This window comes from Denticeps clupeoides, chromosome 4, assembly GCF_900700375.1.
Source record: "Denticeps clupeoides chromosome 4, fDenClu1.1, whole genome shotgun sequence".
NCBI lineage: Eukaryota > Metazoa > Chordata > Actinopteri > Clupeiformes > Denticipitidae > Denticeps > Denticeps clupeoides.
This window is the reverse complement of record NC_041710.1, coordinates 6506271-6525343: the sequence shown is the minus strand read 5'-3', so window position 1 is coordinate 6525343 and position 19073 is coordinate 6506271. Positions and strand designations below refer to the sequence as shown.

The 19073-nt window shown below is 44.4% G+C and overlaps 2 protein-coding genes across 6 annotated transcripts in view; one reads left to right on the top strand and one right to left on the bottom strand.

Moving 5' to 3' along the window:
- dclk2a (doublecortin-like kinase 2a) overlaps positions 1-3039 on the top strand; it is a 31648-nt gene extending 28609 nt beyond the window's left edge. For 2 of the 3 annotated variants that reach the window (XM_028977221.1, XM_028977220.1), the window contains 2 exons: positions 45-158; positions 1779-3039. In XM_028977221.1, coding sequence (XP_028833054.1) covers positions 45-158; positions 1779-2135 — 471 coding nt within the window. In that variant the 3' untranslated portion in view covers positions 2136-3039. Of the gene's footprint in view, positions 1-44; positions 159-1388; positions 1402-1778 lie in introns of all 3 variants that reach the window. The other variant, XM_028977222.1, reaches the window with a different exon arrangement.
- A 1673-nt stretch (positions 3040-4712) lies between these two features.
- The window catches only part of lrba (LPS-responsive vesicle trafficking, beach and anchor containing), a 122737-nt gene continuing 108376 nt past the window's right edge, over positions 4713-19073 (bottom strand). For 2 of the 3 annotated variants that reach the window (XM_028978133.1, XM_028978134.1), the window contains exons 49-57: positions 18035-18124; positions 16619-16811; positions 15497-15562; positions 14300-14455; positions 13265-13432; positions 9732-9833; positions 9449-9645; positions 6488-6639; positions 4713-5536 (exon numbers count right to left, since the gene is read on the bottom strand). In XM_028978133.1, the coding sequence (XP_028833966.1) occupies positions 5446-5536; positions 6488-6639; positions 9449-9645; positions 9732-9833; positions 13265-13432; positions 14300-14455; positions 15497-15562; positions 16619-16811; positions 18035-18124 (1215 nt within the window). In that variant the 3' untranslated portion in view covers positions 4713-5445. The remainder of the gene's footprint in view (positions 5537-6487; positions 6640-9448; positions 9646-9731; positions 9834-13264; positions 13433-14299; positions 14456-15496; positions 15563-16618; positions 16812-18034; positions 18125-19073) is intronic. The other variant, XM_028978135.1, reaches the window with a different exon arrangement.

Below are 19073 nucleotides of genomic sequence, written 5' to 3'. Positions count from 1 at the left end.
TGTGTATGTACACGTGTTTAAATGACCTGGACTGTGCTCTTCAGCTGGGGGACGTCTTGGAGAATAACATGAAGATTGAGGTGACTGGTAAACTCAAGAAGCACTTCAACAACATGCCAAAGCAGAACAATACATCGGCTGGCGTGGCTGTCATTATGGTGAGTGTACAAACACACACACATGTGCACACACACACACACTCACACACACACACACACACATGCTAGTTGATTTCACTACATAGAAAATACCAATAGAAGACATTGGTAATTAGGTTGGTAATTAATGACATCTTAAAAACTGTGTGGGGTTGAGACAGTTATAAAATCAAAATCAAGATGAGTCTCCGAGACCCTTTCCACGTAACATTTAAACATTTTTGATTCCTCACACGATTGGCTAAATCTGGCACTCTTTCGTCCATCTTTGAAACAAACAGCAGAATCTAAGGCCATCTGTCCAGACAACAGCTTCTATTGTGGACACGTTGCAAGATGTGTCACCATAACTCACTGGCTGCCATAGTAATGCCATCTCATAATGTCCTTCTTACTGTGTGAGTGTCATTCAGTGCTGGTGCAGCGACCAGTCATATAACGCGCTGCCCCCATTTGTGATTCATTCTCTTGCATAATTTCAAGCACCTCATCATCTAATCAGATCTGTGGATGCATGCCCACTTTCACAGGACACATCTGTAGGTTCGTGCAGGGATGATTTTTGGGTCCGTGTGGGCACACAGGTGGCATCAGGCAGCCCGGAGTAGATAAACAGATACAGCGATCCAGCAGGGTGTGATCATGTATGGAACTGCATTTATCTACTGCCCTGCATGGCCACAGTGCGGCTGCTTTGTGCCTCTCATGTGTCGCATCACTGTGCACTGTGTGTGTGTGTGCGTGTGTGTTCAGTGTGACTGTTGTTTCTCTGGATGGATGTTTCTGTCTTTCACCATCATCTGTCACATTTCATAGCCACACAACTCCAGGGTTCATCTGAATCACTTTCATTCTGTATTAAAGCCCAGCATAGAACTGCATTCTGAACAGCTTCCATCTGTAGTTGTCATTTACTGCCACCGTGTGGCCAACAGCAGAAACGACACAAACCGTCCAAGATTTTCTTTTGCTTTAAGCTGTAAGAGTAAGTAAAGCATATGACACGAGACTTGCTGAAAAATGGATTCCTGGGTGTAGGGATGAGTGTGAGTGTGTGTGTGTGTTATAGTAGCAGCTATGATGTGTACGATTCAGACTGGTCCCGGCTCAGCCTTCGTCAGAATTGCTCTTCTGAACTCTTTGTGTCTGTTTGGTTGAGTAAGTCTAGTCTCTGTCCCTCTGCTTTCTCCCTCTCCCCGCCCAACTGCCTGCATTTCCACCCTCTGATAGCTCCACGGCGATGGTATGTACTAACACTCACTGCTTTATTTTTTGTTGCTTCCCCCCCCACTCGCAGCTTCTCACTCTAACTTTACACAGCAAGGGGCTGGGGTGAGAATACGCCGCGTGTTCTCGCGTCAGCCCCGACACGCATGCTAAGCATCGCGATTATGATTTGCTCTCGTTAACTAACCACACAGTCGAGATTCGAGTTGGCGTCTGACCTCTGTAGAGGTCATTTTACAGCATGCAGGTCTGTTCTGAGTGACAGCGCAGCAGCTGATCAGGAATCAGTCAGGAAATAATGTGGCAACCAGTTGTTTGTTTTTTGTTGTTTTTTTCGTGTCTTTCTTTGAGTGTTTTAACATCTCCAAACCTCTCACCAATGCTGCTCCGCAGAACACGGCTCTAGATAAGGAAAGGTTCCACCTCCGCCCTTGTCTCCATGGCGACAGGATGAAGGGTACCACCGCCTTGTCACTGGACCAGTCGGAGAAGAAACCCCCCTTAGTGGCTGATCCACTCTCGTCCCCACCAGAGGAGAAATGTCTGTCTGCGCCAGAGGCTGCGTCCTCCTCCGCTGCAGAGGAGAAAGTTCTGGAAGAGATGGAGGGGGTCCCTCATCCCAGCCCCGCCTCGTCCCCACCCCTTCCTGGAGCCATTTCTGCCCCTGACTCAGATCCCCCTCATGGCAGCCTGGAGCCACCGCTGCCCCCTGCTGCCCCCGAGCGCCACAAACAGGAGCGGGCAGAATAAAGCAGCATCTTCTTATTCATTAGTATTTATTTATTTATTTTATTTTAATCTATTTATTTCACAAGGATGAACTCTCCTTTGTACAAGTAAAAGATGTGTATGAAAGATTAACTTTATGTTCTAATGTTCTAAGGACCAGCTTGCCTCCCTCTCAGAAACAAGGTCCACAAATGAAATATTAAGAACACAGAAGGAACGTGGTAAAGCACAGAACCATGTCTGACTGCAGTCTTCCACTTTTCTTTCAGTTCTTTATAAGAACAAATGGTAGTTAGTTTGGGTAGTTGGTTGCAGAATCACTGCTTAAATCGAATTTTCAATTCTCCCCCCAAGAAGCTGCAGAAATCAGATGACTAGTTTTGGTCTCGGATCTTCTTGTGTTTGGGTGTTTTGTACTGTCTGTGTGTTGCACTTCCTTTCTGTAGATTTTTGTGGGTTTTGATGGATTGTTCGTTTCTGGAAATGCTTGAAATTGTGAAAGTCCAAGGGCTGCTTGAAGAAACCGACTGCCTATTTTAACTAGTGTGAAAGAGACGAAGAAGAAGAAGAACTTTTTGGTGAACTTTTGTACGACGCTGTGTGCCTCTGCTGGGTTTTTGTGTTGGACTCGCTGGACATTAAACTCAACTTGATCCTCCTTGTTCTGCTGCTGATTCCATTCGCCGCATGCAGATGAAGCTCTTCAGCACCCAGCTGACTTCAGTGTTCCTCAGGCACGGTCAATTTCTCTATTCCACATAGGATTTATTTTCAGAAGGTGAATACAACTTTACAATAGAACCTGCTTTCAGTCGAGTTAAGTGATTTTTCTGTAATCAATCAGTGAACATTGAGCCAATAATCATTGTTAATAGGAATAAACGTGAATCTCCACATGCAATAATAAAGAATAGTTTGGAATGTGCTCTGCTGGTGATGATTAAACCTACAATTTACCACCAACGACCATGGGCATCCAGTAAAGGTCTTGGGCTTGACCCTTACAAAGTGTTGAAAATAAATATAAGAAATGGCAGTATAAAATGATATAAAATGAAAGCCAGACTATATGGTTTCACTAATACCAAGTGACAAATCCTCTTAAAATCGTACGGAAATGATCAATTACTAAAAAAAAAAAACTTTTGGTAACAGCATCACTGCTCCTCCATAGTGACCAAATGACCAATGATTAGGTAAAGGTGAGCTCTATTCCAGATGTTGTAGATCTCATGGTAATGAGCAAAACCTGATCAAAAATGATCAATAAAAATGATCAATTGCTGAAGTATTTTCATGTTACTCTAATTTTCTAAAAATTAGATAAATCTGACCTTATTGAGAAAAAAAATCTTAAAAATTGCTATTCAAGACAAACAATTATTAGCACCCCATAACTGAATACTTTGTACAACATTGCTTTGCCAATATATGAGGACAGAGTCTTCTGAGACTGTTCATCTTTACAGAATCTCTCGCGTTCATTCGCAGGTTTTCAGGAGCTTTCAGGTCATGGAATTGAGACGGCCATGGCAGAACCTTGATTTCGTGGTTAGTTAATCCTTACCAGGTTGATTTGGACGTGCATTTTGGATCCTTGTGCTGCTGGGAGATCCAGTGACAACTCAGGTTTCCAGGGTCTCTGGAGGAAAGTACAGCCCCACGACATTACAGAACCTTAGGGATATTTCGTAGCTGGGATACGGTTCTTCTTATTATTGCCATGCTTCTTTTTTGCACCAAACCCGGCATTCAGTATTTTTTGCCAAATTTTTCACGTTTGTTTCATTATACTATAGATTATCACAACTTTGAATGAAACTGTAATGTTTACCTTCTGATGACTAGATAACCTCAGGATTGTATTTTTCCTGTAATTCTCATTCTTGGAGAAATTATTTAGGTGTTTGGAATTGGTTAGGACTGAATTGCTAAATAGAAATATTTAATACAGTCAAATAAATGAACATATTTACATTATTTTCATTTGGAGACATGGTTGCTTAGAGCTCAAACATGGGGGCAAATGTGGGATTAGTTTGTTAAAAATATGTATTGATTAACAGCTCTAATTTAAAGCCCCTGGACATTGTTGCCTCGCTGTGGATGGTTTTACGGTGGAAGTCAGGTAAAGGAGTAAAGGTCAGGTAAAGTAGAGGCAATCAAGATGGTCACCGGTCTTACTGTTACTGAAGCACCCTGGCTGGTGACCTTTCCCTCTAAAACATGCAGCGGGTGCAGAACATAATTCCTTCCATTTTCGCTGGAGCCCTGGGACAACTGGTGTCCTCAGTTCACTGATGCCTGCGGGCTGTGGATAAAAGGAGAGGAGGTGCCTCATAGTGATGTTGAAATTTATTTCATCATCGATGCATTGCAAAATTGCATTTGATGCAGAACATAATCGATTAGATCATAATGACATTGGGCTTATGAGGGCTTAACTTTCATCTCAATTACGTATTTGAAAAAATCAGAAGTAATATCGATCAATTATCGTAATCAAAACAAGGTTCACACTTCTAATTCACAGTGGTGTTGCTGCCATCATACTCAGCACGACATTGGCTAACTACAGGCATGAAGCACAGAGACATGTTCTGGTACAAAAACTTTTATTTCATTGTCATCACACAAAATTAAAAAGACGCTCATTCCGAAGTGAGACGCACAGCAGACATACAGTCATCATCACCGAGGTCTTCATCAGTCCCAATGTGGAATGTTTCTGCCGGGATGGTGTGTGTGACAGTGTGTACGACAATGACACACCCATCCTGCTCCATTCTGACCTTTATTACAGAAGATGAGACTGAGCTGATGACACGACGTCCACCGCATCACGCAGTCCAACTTCCTGTGAACTGGTCATGGCTACATTCCCTCGGCACAGCCTTCTGCAGTCCAGGCTTGATCACGAACACATTCAGTACGGAGATATGTGCATGACTAAAGACCATCATAAATGCTTTTAACTCAATGACCCAGAATGACCCCAACAACTTAACCAAAAAAATTCATAGATACAACATTTGGGAGAAAAAAAAAATCTCACTCACCCCAAACAAAACACGATTAGATATATCAACCATAGATGCAAATATATTTGTCTAGTTATCTATTGACCAGTCAAGGTGAAAATAGACTTTTACAGCTAAAAATAGATTCATACCCCACCCTTAGATTTTATATTATATGAAAATCTGTAAGCTCTACAAAATATAGCAATGCCCTTTTAAAAATAGTTATTTTTCATAGTTTTTTTGACATGACTCAATAGATACATTCAGTATGCATGTTAACCAGCCTCCACGCGTCATGCTGCTGGCGCTTAGTAGCGCGTCTGGTACTCGTGGTGCCACCGGTTGAAATCGTTGTAGAAAAGAACAATGCTGCCGGACGCCATGCCAGTGATGATGCATCTTCAGAGAAATGAAAAGAGAGCGAGAGAGGGGTGAGCGGACATAACAAAACACTCACAAGTCACAAACTGAAAGTGATCATGACAATGATGAAGAAATATCTTGCAGTATTTTGTTTTATGTATGCCTACCCAATGTAAATATGCTGTGTCCTGTTTGTTTCTTGTATTTTAACCGCACAGAATATCAGGACGCACCACACAGCACAGGTCAGGCGCTTAACTAGCTGACTGAAAGTGGGACAAAGATGCTATACTAACTCACAGTGAAGTTATGGGGCATTTACCATGGTAAATATCTCAGCTATACTGTTATTTATTTGCATTCTGTTGATGATTTTGATTGATGATTAATGGGTACTAGTAGCCCAGTGGGTAAAAAAAGACCCGGATTAACTCTCACTTACTACCATTGTTTCCCTGAGCAAGACACTTAACCCTGAGTGTCTCCAAGGGGGACTGCCCCTTGTAAATCACTCTGGATAAGGGCGTCTGATAAATGCCATAAATGTAAATGTTAATATTTTACCCACAAAATGTACCCATGTTGCCTTTAATGAAAAGTATTTTGTGGCAATTATTCAACAAGGAAAAGCAATTTCATCCATTTGGTCCTGCTCTACGGCAACTGTTCATTTCAAACTCTTATAATATATGTATATTTTCAATAATTAATTATTTTCTGGGCAACTTGACTATCCCTCAGTGTCACAGGAAGGTGCTCAGTAAGTGTGGGCCTGTAGGAGGGGGACGTTCCTTTCACCACAAGGTGGGGTGTTCGCTTTTTACTGCATTTGAATGTTAATAACTAAATAAATGAACTATTTACTTATATTCAATTCAATATTTTACTTCCAAATAACTAATTAATTATTCAAACGTAAAATTTACACACATAGTTACCAGCCCTTTCTGTACTGTACACTTAATTCATGCTGTTCATGAGATGTACCTCTGGTCATGTGACATGGCCATGGAACGGATGCCGGCGTCGCAGCCGGGGTAGGTGAAGAGGCGCTTGAGGTCGTGAACCTGCCAGACGGTCACGACTCCTCCATCGCCTCCTGTCAGCAGGTACTGGCCGTCTTTGCTCAGCAGCATGGCCTGGAGAGGGAGGGCAGCGTTAGTGGTTGCACCCTTGCGGCGACTTGCCCAGTCACGTGACTTGGGCGCAGGCAATAATTCACTGGACTTGTGCGGAGTTCTGTTTAATCCGGATCCCCCCACAGACTGACGTTTGAAGTTCCGCAGCTCTTTGAAGTTCCGCGCTGCATATAAATAAGGAGGATAAGAATCTCGGAGCTCTGCGAATGTCGATCGTTCGCTGCTATTTCTTGGCTGTGGGAAGAAAGCGTTTATGACGCATGATGGATGAGTGTCGTTGGGGTCTGGCGTCGGGCTGCCAGTGCCGCCGTGTCGGTGATGGCCAGGGCCCGAGCCCTTCCCAACATGCTCTGCTGCTAGCGGCCAATCGCAGATCTCCTCAGCCTGACGGGGACGGCATCCTGCGGCGACGGGCCGAGCGAGATTTATTCTGTTCATCTGGCTTTCCCTGCACTCGCCGAGGATGTGTTACAATTTAAAGAGTCCCCGGGGGAACATGGATCACATCCTGAACCCAATCCTCCCCAACATCAGGTAAATAACCCGGATTAGCGTCACGTCTACTGCGAAACGCTCGTACCTGCTCATTACTGCTGGCTGGTGTTTGCATCGTCCACAAAAGACGAGTAGCAGCAGTGGAGAAACAAACCAAACCCCAACAGAAACCCCCGCAGAGATCGATCAACATACAGTGTGTGTGTGTGTGTGTGTGTGTGTGTGTGTGTGATTTGTATGCTGTGGCCTTGAGATTTGTGTAATTATGTCTTGAGTTACACTGAGGTCATGCTCTGCAGGGGTTTTCTGAGAACCTGTCATCAGGACGGGCTGAAGTTATTAATCAGACAGCAGGAACTTAAATATCGACATCCTGACGCTCCAGATGCATGAACATGATATTACAGCAGTTCTTTTACAGCAGACATTTACACACAGAGGTTATATATGTATATAAAAAAAGGGAGCGATCTGGTATTATTTCACAACAGTTAGGATACACACAATATGTTCTTCTGGTCTGATCCATAAATCTGATGTTTGGCTGTGGAGCCGCCAGAGCAGAATGCAGCTGTGATGACTGACACATTCTAACCTTTTAATGTGTATTCTATACACACACACACACACACACACACACACACACACACAGAAAGAGAGAGGTCAGAAGTAGATAGTATGTTCCAGGACAAACCGGGCACATGCTGTGCACTGGAGCCAGTAGATGTGTGTGAAAAGAACACATACGTCTGGCGGACATTAAAATTTAAAACTCACACTCTGCTCTCTTTCTCTGTGTGTGTGTGTGTGTGTGTGTGTGTGTGTGTATTAAGACTTCCTTAATGCCTGCATGTCTGACATGTCAGAAATTTACAGCAGCATTGGGGAGATGGGGCAACAGCGAGCAGCGGCCGGGGGTGGGGCGGGTCAGGGAGCTGCCGCCTTTAGAACCGTATAAAAGAAGAATCCATGACAACCAGGCAGTAAAAGGTCCATGTAAATAAAACACAAAACTACTTTGCAAGTACACATTGCAATTACATCAAATTCATAAACACACACACACACACACACACACACACACACACACACACAGAGTGAGGGGTGATTAGAAACAAATGGTCAGGCCGATCGGGCTCCTTAATCAGGCCTCCGGCATTTAGAGCCGCAGATCCAGAGGTCCCTGTGACGCAGGAAATGGGAAGCAGGTGTGAGGGCCTCAGCGCAGAGCTGGCTGATTTTTCCCAGGCCCCCGGCGGAAAGTGAAAGTGAGCGGAGGGCGGGGCACGGCGGTGACAAATATGTCGTCTCACGCGAGGGGGCAGGAGAGCCCAGAGCAGCCAGCAGGTATTCAGGAGATGTGAGAAACAGGAGGTGAGAGGCGAGAGCCCCGGGGCAGAGAGACCTTAAGAGTTCAACCCCGCCTTTAATCATGATCTGGACACACACACACACACACACACACACACACACACACGCATGCACACACGTTTCTTTGCATTTATTTGTTCGGTGTGGTGGCATTTAATGATGCATCTGGGTTTTCAGAACACCAGTATACTGGTATTTTTGTATTGCTGAACCAGGCTTCCGTTTACTCTGCATGTGTGCGTGAATAACATTTTTGTTACAGAACCAAAGTAATTTAGTTAAATTTCAGCACCATGAAATCTAATTTTTCTTTTATGTGAATTGGTGCTAAAATTTGCAAAAACACTTCTACAAGCAACATGGCTGTTGTTCTGACTAATATGAAAACATCTGTCTCCCATCATGTCTGTTAAGAATCATTTTCCGATTTCAGGTTTTTACAGCTTTAAAGTATGGACTTTGTTGGCGACATTGCGAATGTGATCTGTTCTTTTTCTCTTCTGTTCAAGTTGTTGTCTGTGCACTCATGCAGCAGTATAGTTAATGTCTATTCCATTTTCCATTTATTATACCAATTTAGTGTAAATGGCCTTAAAAAAAAAAAAAAAAGTGTCTGTCCTTGCGGGTAAGGAAGCGGATTTATAATTGGAAGGTTGCCGGTTCGAATCCCAGATGCAGCCAAGGTGCAACTCAGGTGCCACTGAGCAAAGCACCGTCCCCACACACTGCTCCCCGGGGCCTGTCATGGCTGCCCACTGCTCACCACGGGTAATGGGTTAAATGCAGAGGACACATTTCATTGTGCCACCGCGTGCGTCACAATGACAATCAGTTCACTTTCTTTCAATTTCACTTGGTCTGAAGGAATCGTGTTATAGACAGCTGTATATAGATGGTAACAATGCAACTTAGAGATCATAAAGTGTGTCAGTGCTTTTCATACCTTCAGGCTCTCATCTAGCTCCATGTGTGCCAGCAGTTTTCCGTTGACGCTGAAGAGGCAGAAGTGGCCCTTGTCATAGTAGACCACCAGATGTCCCTCAGCAGAAGCCTGCACCAGCCGCGGACGCACACAGTCCTCAGGGCCCTCCAGAGTCCACAGCAGGTCTCCGTTCATGGAGTGGATCAGGACCGGCCCCTCTGCCCCAGACAAACATTGGGCCGCAGATTTAGGCCAGGTTTCTCTGGCACACAGTGCACAGTGTTGTTTAAGGACGTACTCTCACCTTTAGAGCCGCTGATGACCAGGCCGAGCTCCGCACACACGGCCGCACACGTCACCTCACAGTCATGGCCGGTCAGGATGGCTCGTGGGGTCACAAACTCTTCTGCAGATAAACCAATCGACATTTATTGTCATTTATAAAAGAAGAGATAATGCTGATTTCTATAAATTTATAGCTATTTATGTTGGCCTAGTGGTTAAGGAATCGGCTCCGTAATCAGAAGGTTGCTGGTTTGAATCCCGAGCCGCAAAGGTGCCACTGAGCTCCCCACACACTGTCCCCGGGCGCCTGTCATGGCTGTTGTGTGCACCGTGTGCTGTGCTGCAGTGTTTCACAATGACAATCACTTCACTCTCACTAAACTGAGCATTGGGTGCATTTGCCTTGCTTGGCCCCTAGGTGGCTGTCACTGTACAAAAACGAATGGGAAAAACGCACACATACACACTTAGCCGGATATAATTTTATGTGTGCACGCTTCCTGATGCTCTGATGTGCATCATGTTTTAATTTTTGTGTTTATGTTTTTTATTGATTAACGAAAGAGTTACAGTCACTGTTACAAACAGTGTCCCTCTAGTCACAGACCTCATTTATTTTATGAATACAGATTACATGTATTTATTGTGTGTTCTCAGCAAAATAATAATAATTCTGCTGTGTTGGACAAGAGCAGTTTCACATGTACTTTCACGTGTGATTGATATAACCAGTGGAGAAAGGAAAACTTTCCAGCAAAATGGTGACAGTAGTATTATATTTTGCATCAGTCTTGCTTATCCAAGCATACTGATGGGGAAAATGTAATTATGATTATATCAGTGAATACTATAGGCACATATCAGGACATTCATCTGTGAAGTGAATGTGGGAGAAAAAGGGGCTTGATGCGAGACCATGGCCCTCTAAGAAAGGTTAGAAAATAGTTCACATTTGTGTTTTGTAGTAGTTAAGTACTGATCTTGATCCACATAGAAATGTCATTACAAAAGAAGACCTGAAGAGAGCAGTTCATGTGAAGCTGAAGCTTTAAAAAATGTTTACCATGGGACCGCACAAAACTCTAAAACCAAATTCATACACCACACGCAGATATATGATACTTAAAAACAGTAAAATCTTTTAAATATATGTATCTAGCTTTCAAAACAGGATTCTCTTAAGAGTCAGGAGAAAGACTAAGAATGGAGGAAAACAGATGCCAGTGCAACATTCCTCCAATTTCATCTAAGTCAGGTTCTTCTGTCACCCACTGGATGGCAGCACAGACTTTGCTCATGTAACACACACACAATAAGACAAAAAACGCAGTATGAAAAGAATGAGCATCATGGAATATAATGACCATTTTCATGTTGTTTTGGTACAGATCACCTTGTGTTGTTGTAGTCTGTAAATGAGCTGCCAGCCAATACATTTTTAAACAGCGTAAAGATGTGTGGAACACTGTTTCTGAGCAGGTGAGATAATGCCATTCAGAACTCCACTGGATCATGGAACTGGGATCTGTGTAGCGAGGTAGCCTTTATTGTTCAAAGCGCTTTCATATTCCTACTGGGCAATTATAAGTCCCCTAACACAGACATTTATTAAAAAAAGGAGAAAAAAAACGTGGCAGGAGCCTAATCAGATACACACACACTGAGAGAGAGAGAGAGAGAGAGAGAGTGTTTGTGTGAAAACAAATAAATAAATAAATAAAGGCTGCATGAAAGCATCCTGCTCAGCAGTTGGCTAGCTACAGTGTGTGTGACTTGTCCACAACACGTGTATATAGTGAACAGTATGTTTAATGTGTGAATTTTATGTGTAGTTTAGTGTACAGTGTGTATGACGTGCGTTTCTTGTCTTTAGTGTGTGTATGATGTGTGTTGCTGTGTGTGTGCATGGTGTGTGTTTATTATTTGCCATGTGTGTATGGTGTGTGTTTATTGTCTGCAGTGTGTGTATAATGTGTGTGTATTGTCTGCAGTGTGTATGGTGTGTGTTTAATGTCTGCAGTGTGTATGGTGTGTGTTTATTGTCTGCAGTGTGTATGGTGTGTGTGTATTGTCCGTAGTGTGTGTATAATATGTGATTATTGTCTATAGTCTGTATATAATGTGTGTCCTTGCTGGTTGGTGTGTTCAGTGTGTGTGTCTGTGTGTGTAAAGAGAATCTCATGCCCTCTGGTTATCACGATTTCCTGTGGTTCGTGGTAATGGAGCAGCACATTGTCGTACAGCGGGGCTGAACTGGTTACTGCCACACACACACACACACACACACACACAATTTCTGTGGTTCATTTTTTGCATTACATTTCAACAGGAATCACTAAATATTTCTATAATATTCAACTTTGACCATCTTTATTAGATCATGGTTATTTTTCTGGAATATTAAAATAGAAATGTAAATGTGCCGTTCCAGACCTTCCATTACTATGTAAATACATCATAAATCTGATGAAATCATCTGAAGGTGTGAAATGTCAGGTCTGAACTCGTCAGGCCAAAATCAACTTTTTTTTTTTTTTTTTTTTTTAAGTATTTCTAAAAATAACAGTATGAGCTAATGAAGCATGTTAAACTATTACTGAGTTACATATTGTTAATTACATATTGAAATAAGGACACAAACATATTTGTTAAACATGTAAATGCTTGATTCAGGCAGTAAATGTGTGGTAGGTGACTACAGAAGTTGTCTGAGTAGAACAAGTTTGTGGAGGAGATGTTTTTTCGAAAGTGGACAGTTGATCTCATGTAATATCCCAAAACCCCAAATTATATAATAATAATTTGGGTTTATCTTTTTTACATTATATTTATTGGCCCTTTTTATAATAATTTATAAATAAATACGTTACTATAGATTTGATTCCTGAAAAACTGATTAATAAACTCATGCATTTGATAATTATTTAACATTTCTATTGACTTGGCTTTTACACATTTAGCATGTTTTATATGAGCTATTATACACACACACACACACACACACAGATACTGCAACAGTTTTGTCTGTTTCGTTAACAGAATCACACTCAGTCATGAATCTTGGCCGTCAGATCAGTAAAGTGGCCGCTTTGAAGCAGAAGCTGCTGTGTGTTTGAGCATCAGGGCCGCCTTTTAAGCTCACCTCCCCACACACACACACACGCACACACACTTCTTCATCCTCGTTTAGTCACATACTATTCACACAGGACACTACGATCTCACACACACACACACACACACACACACACACACACACATTTGCTCTCTCTCTTCTCACTCACTCACACACACACTCCACAGCAGGCAGGACCCATTTGTGACTCAGTAGAGGCCTGAAACCCAATCTGTGTGAAAGAGGCCTGCTGTGGTCAGATGAACCTCGCTGTAGCTCTGCAGAGGGAGCTGTAAATCACCACATTCACCCTGTCCACTCACTCTGTGTGTATTTGTGTGTGTGTATGTGTGTGTAACCCACAGAATATGCTATCAGGAATGGCCATTAAAATCCTGTTTTAAAGCCGCTGCAGTTTCCTGTTCGTGAGGACTTACTGCTGTGGTTCTCTCCGATGCTGCAGTTTTTACCGTTCCAGTACCACAGCAGCAAGGTGGCATCCCGTGAGCCAGACAGGATGTAGCAGTCACCCCCGATGTAAGACTCGGAGCGAGTCAGGCACGTCACCACGTCCCGATGACCAAACACAATCTGAGTTAGTTTCCCTGTCACACACAGAGAAAAACATTTTTTTCAATGTAACAAAAATTTAACCAGGCATCACACAACCGGAATCATTTCGACAGAAAGCCTGAGACTAAACCCCCACATAACCAACCAGTCGTTACTCAGATATGGCTTCATTAACTAATAGTCATGTGTCTGTTCAGGAGGACACTGCTGAATGCACAATGTGTGTGTCGGTATGTGTGAATATGTCTGACCTGGTATTCTGATACTGGGAATTCTTGGAGTGACAATATCATCCATATCAATATAATCCCTCTGACGCATCACTTTAGATATCAATCCACAGTATTACTCTGATCGTGGAAGATCATTCTGAAGCGTCTGAGAAATAATTATATAGGAACAGATCAACTGTGGTATAAATCACAATTATCTACAGAAGGTGGAGTTGTACGGTCAGATATCAGCAGTGGTGTCGTGATGATCTGCTGAACACTGAGCACTGGTGATGAGATCTCACCATACAGAAGCATCTCCAGTTTTAGTCTATTTTAGTTTTTCTTTTTTTTCCCCTCCACAATCTTACTGGACATTTCATCTGTGAAAGCCCAATGAAAAGCCCACTAAGATGTAAATGTAAAACGCACACACACACACACACATACACACACACACACACACACAGCTGCTCCAACTCTCTCACAATGAGCTGCTGCCCTCTGAAATTGAATTGTGTGAAAGCCCATGTAGATGTGTGGATTGAGTAAAACACCTGGGACGTAGTGTGTGTGTGTGTGTGTGTGTGTGTGTGTTTGAAGATGGAGCTGTCTCACAGGTGTAGAGCTCATTTGTGACCCTTGCTCCTTCCAGCTTGTTGCGGTGGATGGGGTCGTCGTGGTTACCTGAGTCGGTGGAGTAAATGCGGAAGCTCTTGTCCCAGAAGCCACAGAGCAGGATGAAGCGGTTGTCAGCGGTGATGGTGAAGCACTGGAAGTGGACCTGGACGCTCTGATCCAGCAAGTCTGGTATCTGCCGACGGTGGGTCCCCACGTTACTGGCTGCAGGGAAATGACATTTCAGGTCCAGATCACCAGAAATCCAACATTCCACACAGAACCTATCCCACACTGCACTGCAATAAAACCGTACAGAGACCATGAACGGGAGGACACATGGACCAGGGGCACAGGAAAGATAATGATGAGTAAATATGAGAGGAAAATAAAAACGGGGAGAAAAAGAATGAGAGAGAGAGAGAGACAGAGGGGGACAGAGACAGAGGGAGACAGAGAAAGAGAAGAAGAGAGAGAGAGAGACCGAGGGAAAGAGAGAGGGGGAGAGAGAGAGAGACTGGTATCCAGCATTTTTTTTTAATGGTAACTGATTCTTGTTAACATAACTTTGCTCACTCTGCAGATAAAATAACGCTCATCTGATACCTACGAGTATTACAAATCAATTATTAAAATTTCAAACCTCTCCTTACACACACACACACACACACACACACACACACACACACACTTTGCTTCAGGATTTGTCAATAACCTCTAAGTGTTCGGGTCACACCACACACACTCCACACCAGCTGACTTCACATCATCATTTACGCTTCAGTCTTCGACTCCATTTACAGTCTAAGTGCTGCAGCAGGACACTATTACCCCTCGAGGTAAACAGTGGAATCATGAGACGGGGAACACATCTACACATTTCTATACACATCTGACATTTCTATGGAACAGGTTAACACGGGGCCGATTAGAAATAAAAGCGGGAGCGGCCCTCCACGTCCCTCTCAACTGGGCGGCGCGTAACGAGAGTGTCTGAGCAGGGGCCATATTGGCCTGACAGCTGGTGCTGAGTGGAGACTTTTCAACCACACATTATTACACCATTCATATTCATCTGTGTGACACGCCGCCTCTTCCCAGCTCACATTAAAGAGAGCGCGAGAGGGAGGGCGGTGATGAAATACCGCCCCGGCCACAGCTCATTGCTTTCCAATTTGCATGCAAATGCTGCTGCCGTGAGGAGGCAGCAGCTCCACCCACCACAGAGCGGACGCCGCGCTGGTGACAGACAAGCGGGTGACAAACCTATAAGAGGGTCAATCTCCACCGGCAACTGGTACTGCTGGTCTTGCGCCGACGAGCCTTGATGTCCTGTGAGCGAGAAAGACCGGCAGAAAGGTGAGGCAGGAGGTAAAAAAGTCTGTCCGGCAGATATGAGAGTGAAGCGGTCAGGTGACCTTGTATGTTCCCATCTAAACCAGTTAAAACTCTAAATACAGTGGCCATGAGAGGACTACAACCGAGACGCAGACGTGGACGCAGTAGCCCCTCCCAGCCTGTAGGACCACAAGTTTTAACATGAGCACCAACCCGGTTCGATGGGAGCTCCACAGCATCTATATTCATGGTTGGGGTGCTATGGCCAAACCTCTGCTTACTTGTCCTTGACTATGATGTATATCAGGACAGTAAACACACTGAGAACTTGGGTTTGTCAGTGCTACTGTGCCGTGCATTTCAAAGTGGCCAAATAAATGCCAGACCTGAGGACTGAACCACAGCGCATCTTGAATTTAGTGGTGTTGACTTGTGATAGATCGTGAAACCCACTGTAAAAAGGGTCACACAGTGGATCATGTGGAGCATGAACTGACTTCAGAATGCAGATGAGGGCCTGGCCACTCTGGTCGGAGAGGGGGGTGAGGGAGATTTGTTATACCCTGTGGACGGTCAAAACAATTTCAGCCTGCATTTAACTAGAGCAGCTCCACAGTGTCCACAGTGTACAGCATCAAATGCTTCACAGGCCTTTCATCCTCTCCAGACTATCGTCTTTCAGACTCCTCGTGCTGATGGACTGACGTGAAATATATAACGGGGAAGGGCTGATGTATGAAAGTGGACAGGAACCCTAACGCTGTCCAGCACACACATCACATTTCATTCAGACCTTCAGCTAGAGGTGCAACGGTTGGGCATCCACTGCAGATCCACACACATACATGCTGCCAGAAATAAAGTGAGGAAGGTCGTATAAAAATAAAAACCGTTGAAGAAAACAGCTATTAACACAATAATCACCATACTCATATTTTGTAGAAAAACCAGGGATGTTAATGAATGCTCATCTGCTTTTCGAGTTATATTTAGGATTGATTTGCATCAACAAAAAGAACACAAAGCACCACATGATGCAACTGTCCTCACCACTGAGGCCGTGCCACTTGTTTACGGCGAAGAGGCGGTTGGCGGTGACTGTGATGATGGCAGGGCTGGACAGGCCGGGCTGCGTGTTGGCAGCCACATGTGTCACCGGGGAGTTGGAGGGGAACTTGAGGACCATGATGACGTCCTGCTGCATCTGTTCTGAGAACATCATGGGAGTCTGCAGGAGGAGATACTGTTGAGACCGGGGCCACAGAGAGAGGAAAAAGAGAAAGCAGACGTGGAGAAAATCAGCTACAAGGAGAAAGGAGGAAAGAAGTGAAAATTCCCTGGAGTTTGCTTCTCCTCGGCGCTCATCAGGGGATTTTAAAGGGAAAATGTGAATCGGCCTGATCACACAGCTCCAGAGTCAGCCAACCATCAAGTTCAGTTCCCTGTGCTGCGCTGCGAGCAGCTTCTTACACAAACATGTGGCGGATTGGAGGGAACAGGAAGAGGAGATTGGACTAAGATCCTGCCTACACCATCGGACACCTCCTTGGAGTCCCTAAACCGTGTCTGGGTGCAGATGGTCAGAAAGGTGGGTAGCAGATCAGCTCCACTAGGGATGGTAGTAGCCTAGTGGGTAAGACACCTGCCTATGAGCAAGACACTTTACCCCGTGTGTCTCCAGGGGGGTGAATGTCCCTGTAACTACTGATTGTAAGTTGGTCTGGATAAGGCCGTCTGATAAATGCCGTAAATGTAATCTCCACCTACAGTAGAGTGATAGACTGAGGCCCCGTCAATATGAGAATTTAATTTCTCCACATGGAAACGGCATTTCAGGGGACCCACAACGATTAAGAACTAGACACCAAACAAGGAGAGCACTTTGGGTGAGAGCTGGGAGTTACAGCGCCACTTACAGGAATGGAGGCGGGTTAAAACAGCTATCAGGACGTCTCCAAAAACCCATCTTAGAGAAAAGCGTTCTCATGTGGACAGGGCCTGAATGTCTCTTCAAATGGTTGATCTTATGCTCACTGGCTGACCTCTGCAGACCATGTTCAGATCTCCATCACAATATTGAACACCTTCACTGGGCGTCTGGTTCGTGCTGAAGTGTGATGCAGGATTCCATAGCAACAAAGCAGCATTACAGGCAAAGTCTCTCACTCACTCTCTCTCTCTCAAACACACGCACGCAACACACACACACAATATCAGGGGGCAGAACAGAACAAGGCATGAAAGGAAAAGGGAAAGCTGAGTGAGTTTGTGTGTGTGTGTGTGTGTGTGTGGTCACATCCCGAAACTCTTATTAGCTGCACCGCCTCACTAGCGCCCACTACCTTCCCTTTACAGGTGCTTGGGAAGGTAAATACGTTTTTGTGGGGAAAATTAATTTTGGGCTCGAACTGGAGGGGCTGATGATAAGTGGTTTCGGGACGTAGCCAGTGTGCGAGGGCGACTCACCACCTGCATGGCAGAGCTCCTTGGTGGGTGCGGCTCTATCAGCAGCTGACAGGGCGTTTGTCCAAAACTTCTGATCTGAGATTCAACCGCCTGGATAGGGAGCAAGACCGAGAGAGGGAGAAAGTTAAATTGTGATTCTGGTAAAGTGGCCTTGTGTGTGTGTTTTCCACTTATGTGTGTTTGCTCTGCGATGATTAGGATGCGATAGTGAACATGTGCATTAGTGCATGAGACAAATTGAGTGTGTGTTAAGGACAATGAGGAATAAAAGTGAAAGAGACAGTCAGCAGTAAGTCAGAATGTGTGTGTGTTTGTGTGTTTGACAGAGAGAGGGAGAAAGACAGAGAGAAACAAGCCACATTTTCACAGAGAAAAAGAATAAGAAAAACTCTGACAGATGAAAACCAGATTTGGGTGACGAGCCGAGACTGTCTGTGTGTGTGTCTGTGTGTGTCTGTGTGTGTGTGTGTGTGTGTGTGTGTGTGTGCATACACACTAGATTTAAAAATGGGGTGGCAGCCGGTGTTTTATTAGTGAGTTAGACAGAAAGTGTGTGTGATTGTGGGTGAGTGTCTACACGTGTGTATGTTGCTGAATATGTAAACTTTCTTTTTCTTTTAATCCGTCTCTCCCAGACTCTCCATTTTCACTAACAGGTCTCCTGCGCTCATATTCTGTCTGCAACTGCGATGTGTGTGTAAGTCTGCTCCCAGGCTCATCTGGGAGAATTCCATTACAAAACAGATCACAAGATCTGTAGGCGTCGCTCAGAGCAGCACTTATCAGTCCGCCGCCATCCAGCAGCACTTCATTCCACAGGAAGGTCACGCCTCCGCTTTTCTTAAGTTAATGTAAGGTTGCGTCTTCTGCGACACAGAACACTAAATCCTGTCCTGACATTTACTAGTGTGCTGAGCGCAGGGTCCCGCTGCTGTCCCAGCCCTGAATGGGGCATTGCTGGCGACAGGAAGCCGTGGGCACTGGCCTGTGTCTGATGAGCCGCTCCTGTGTTCGGGAATATTCACATGATGGGGGCTCT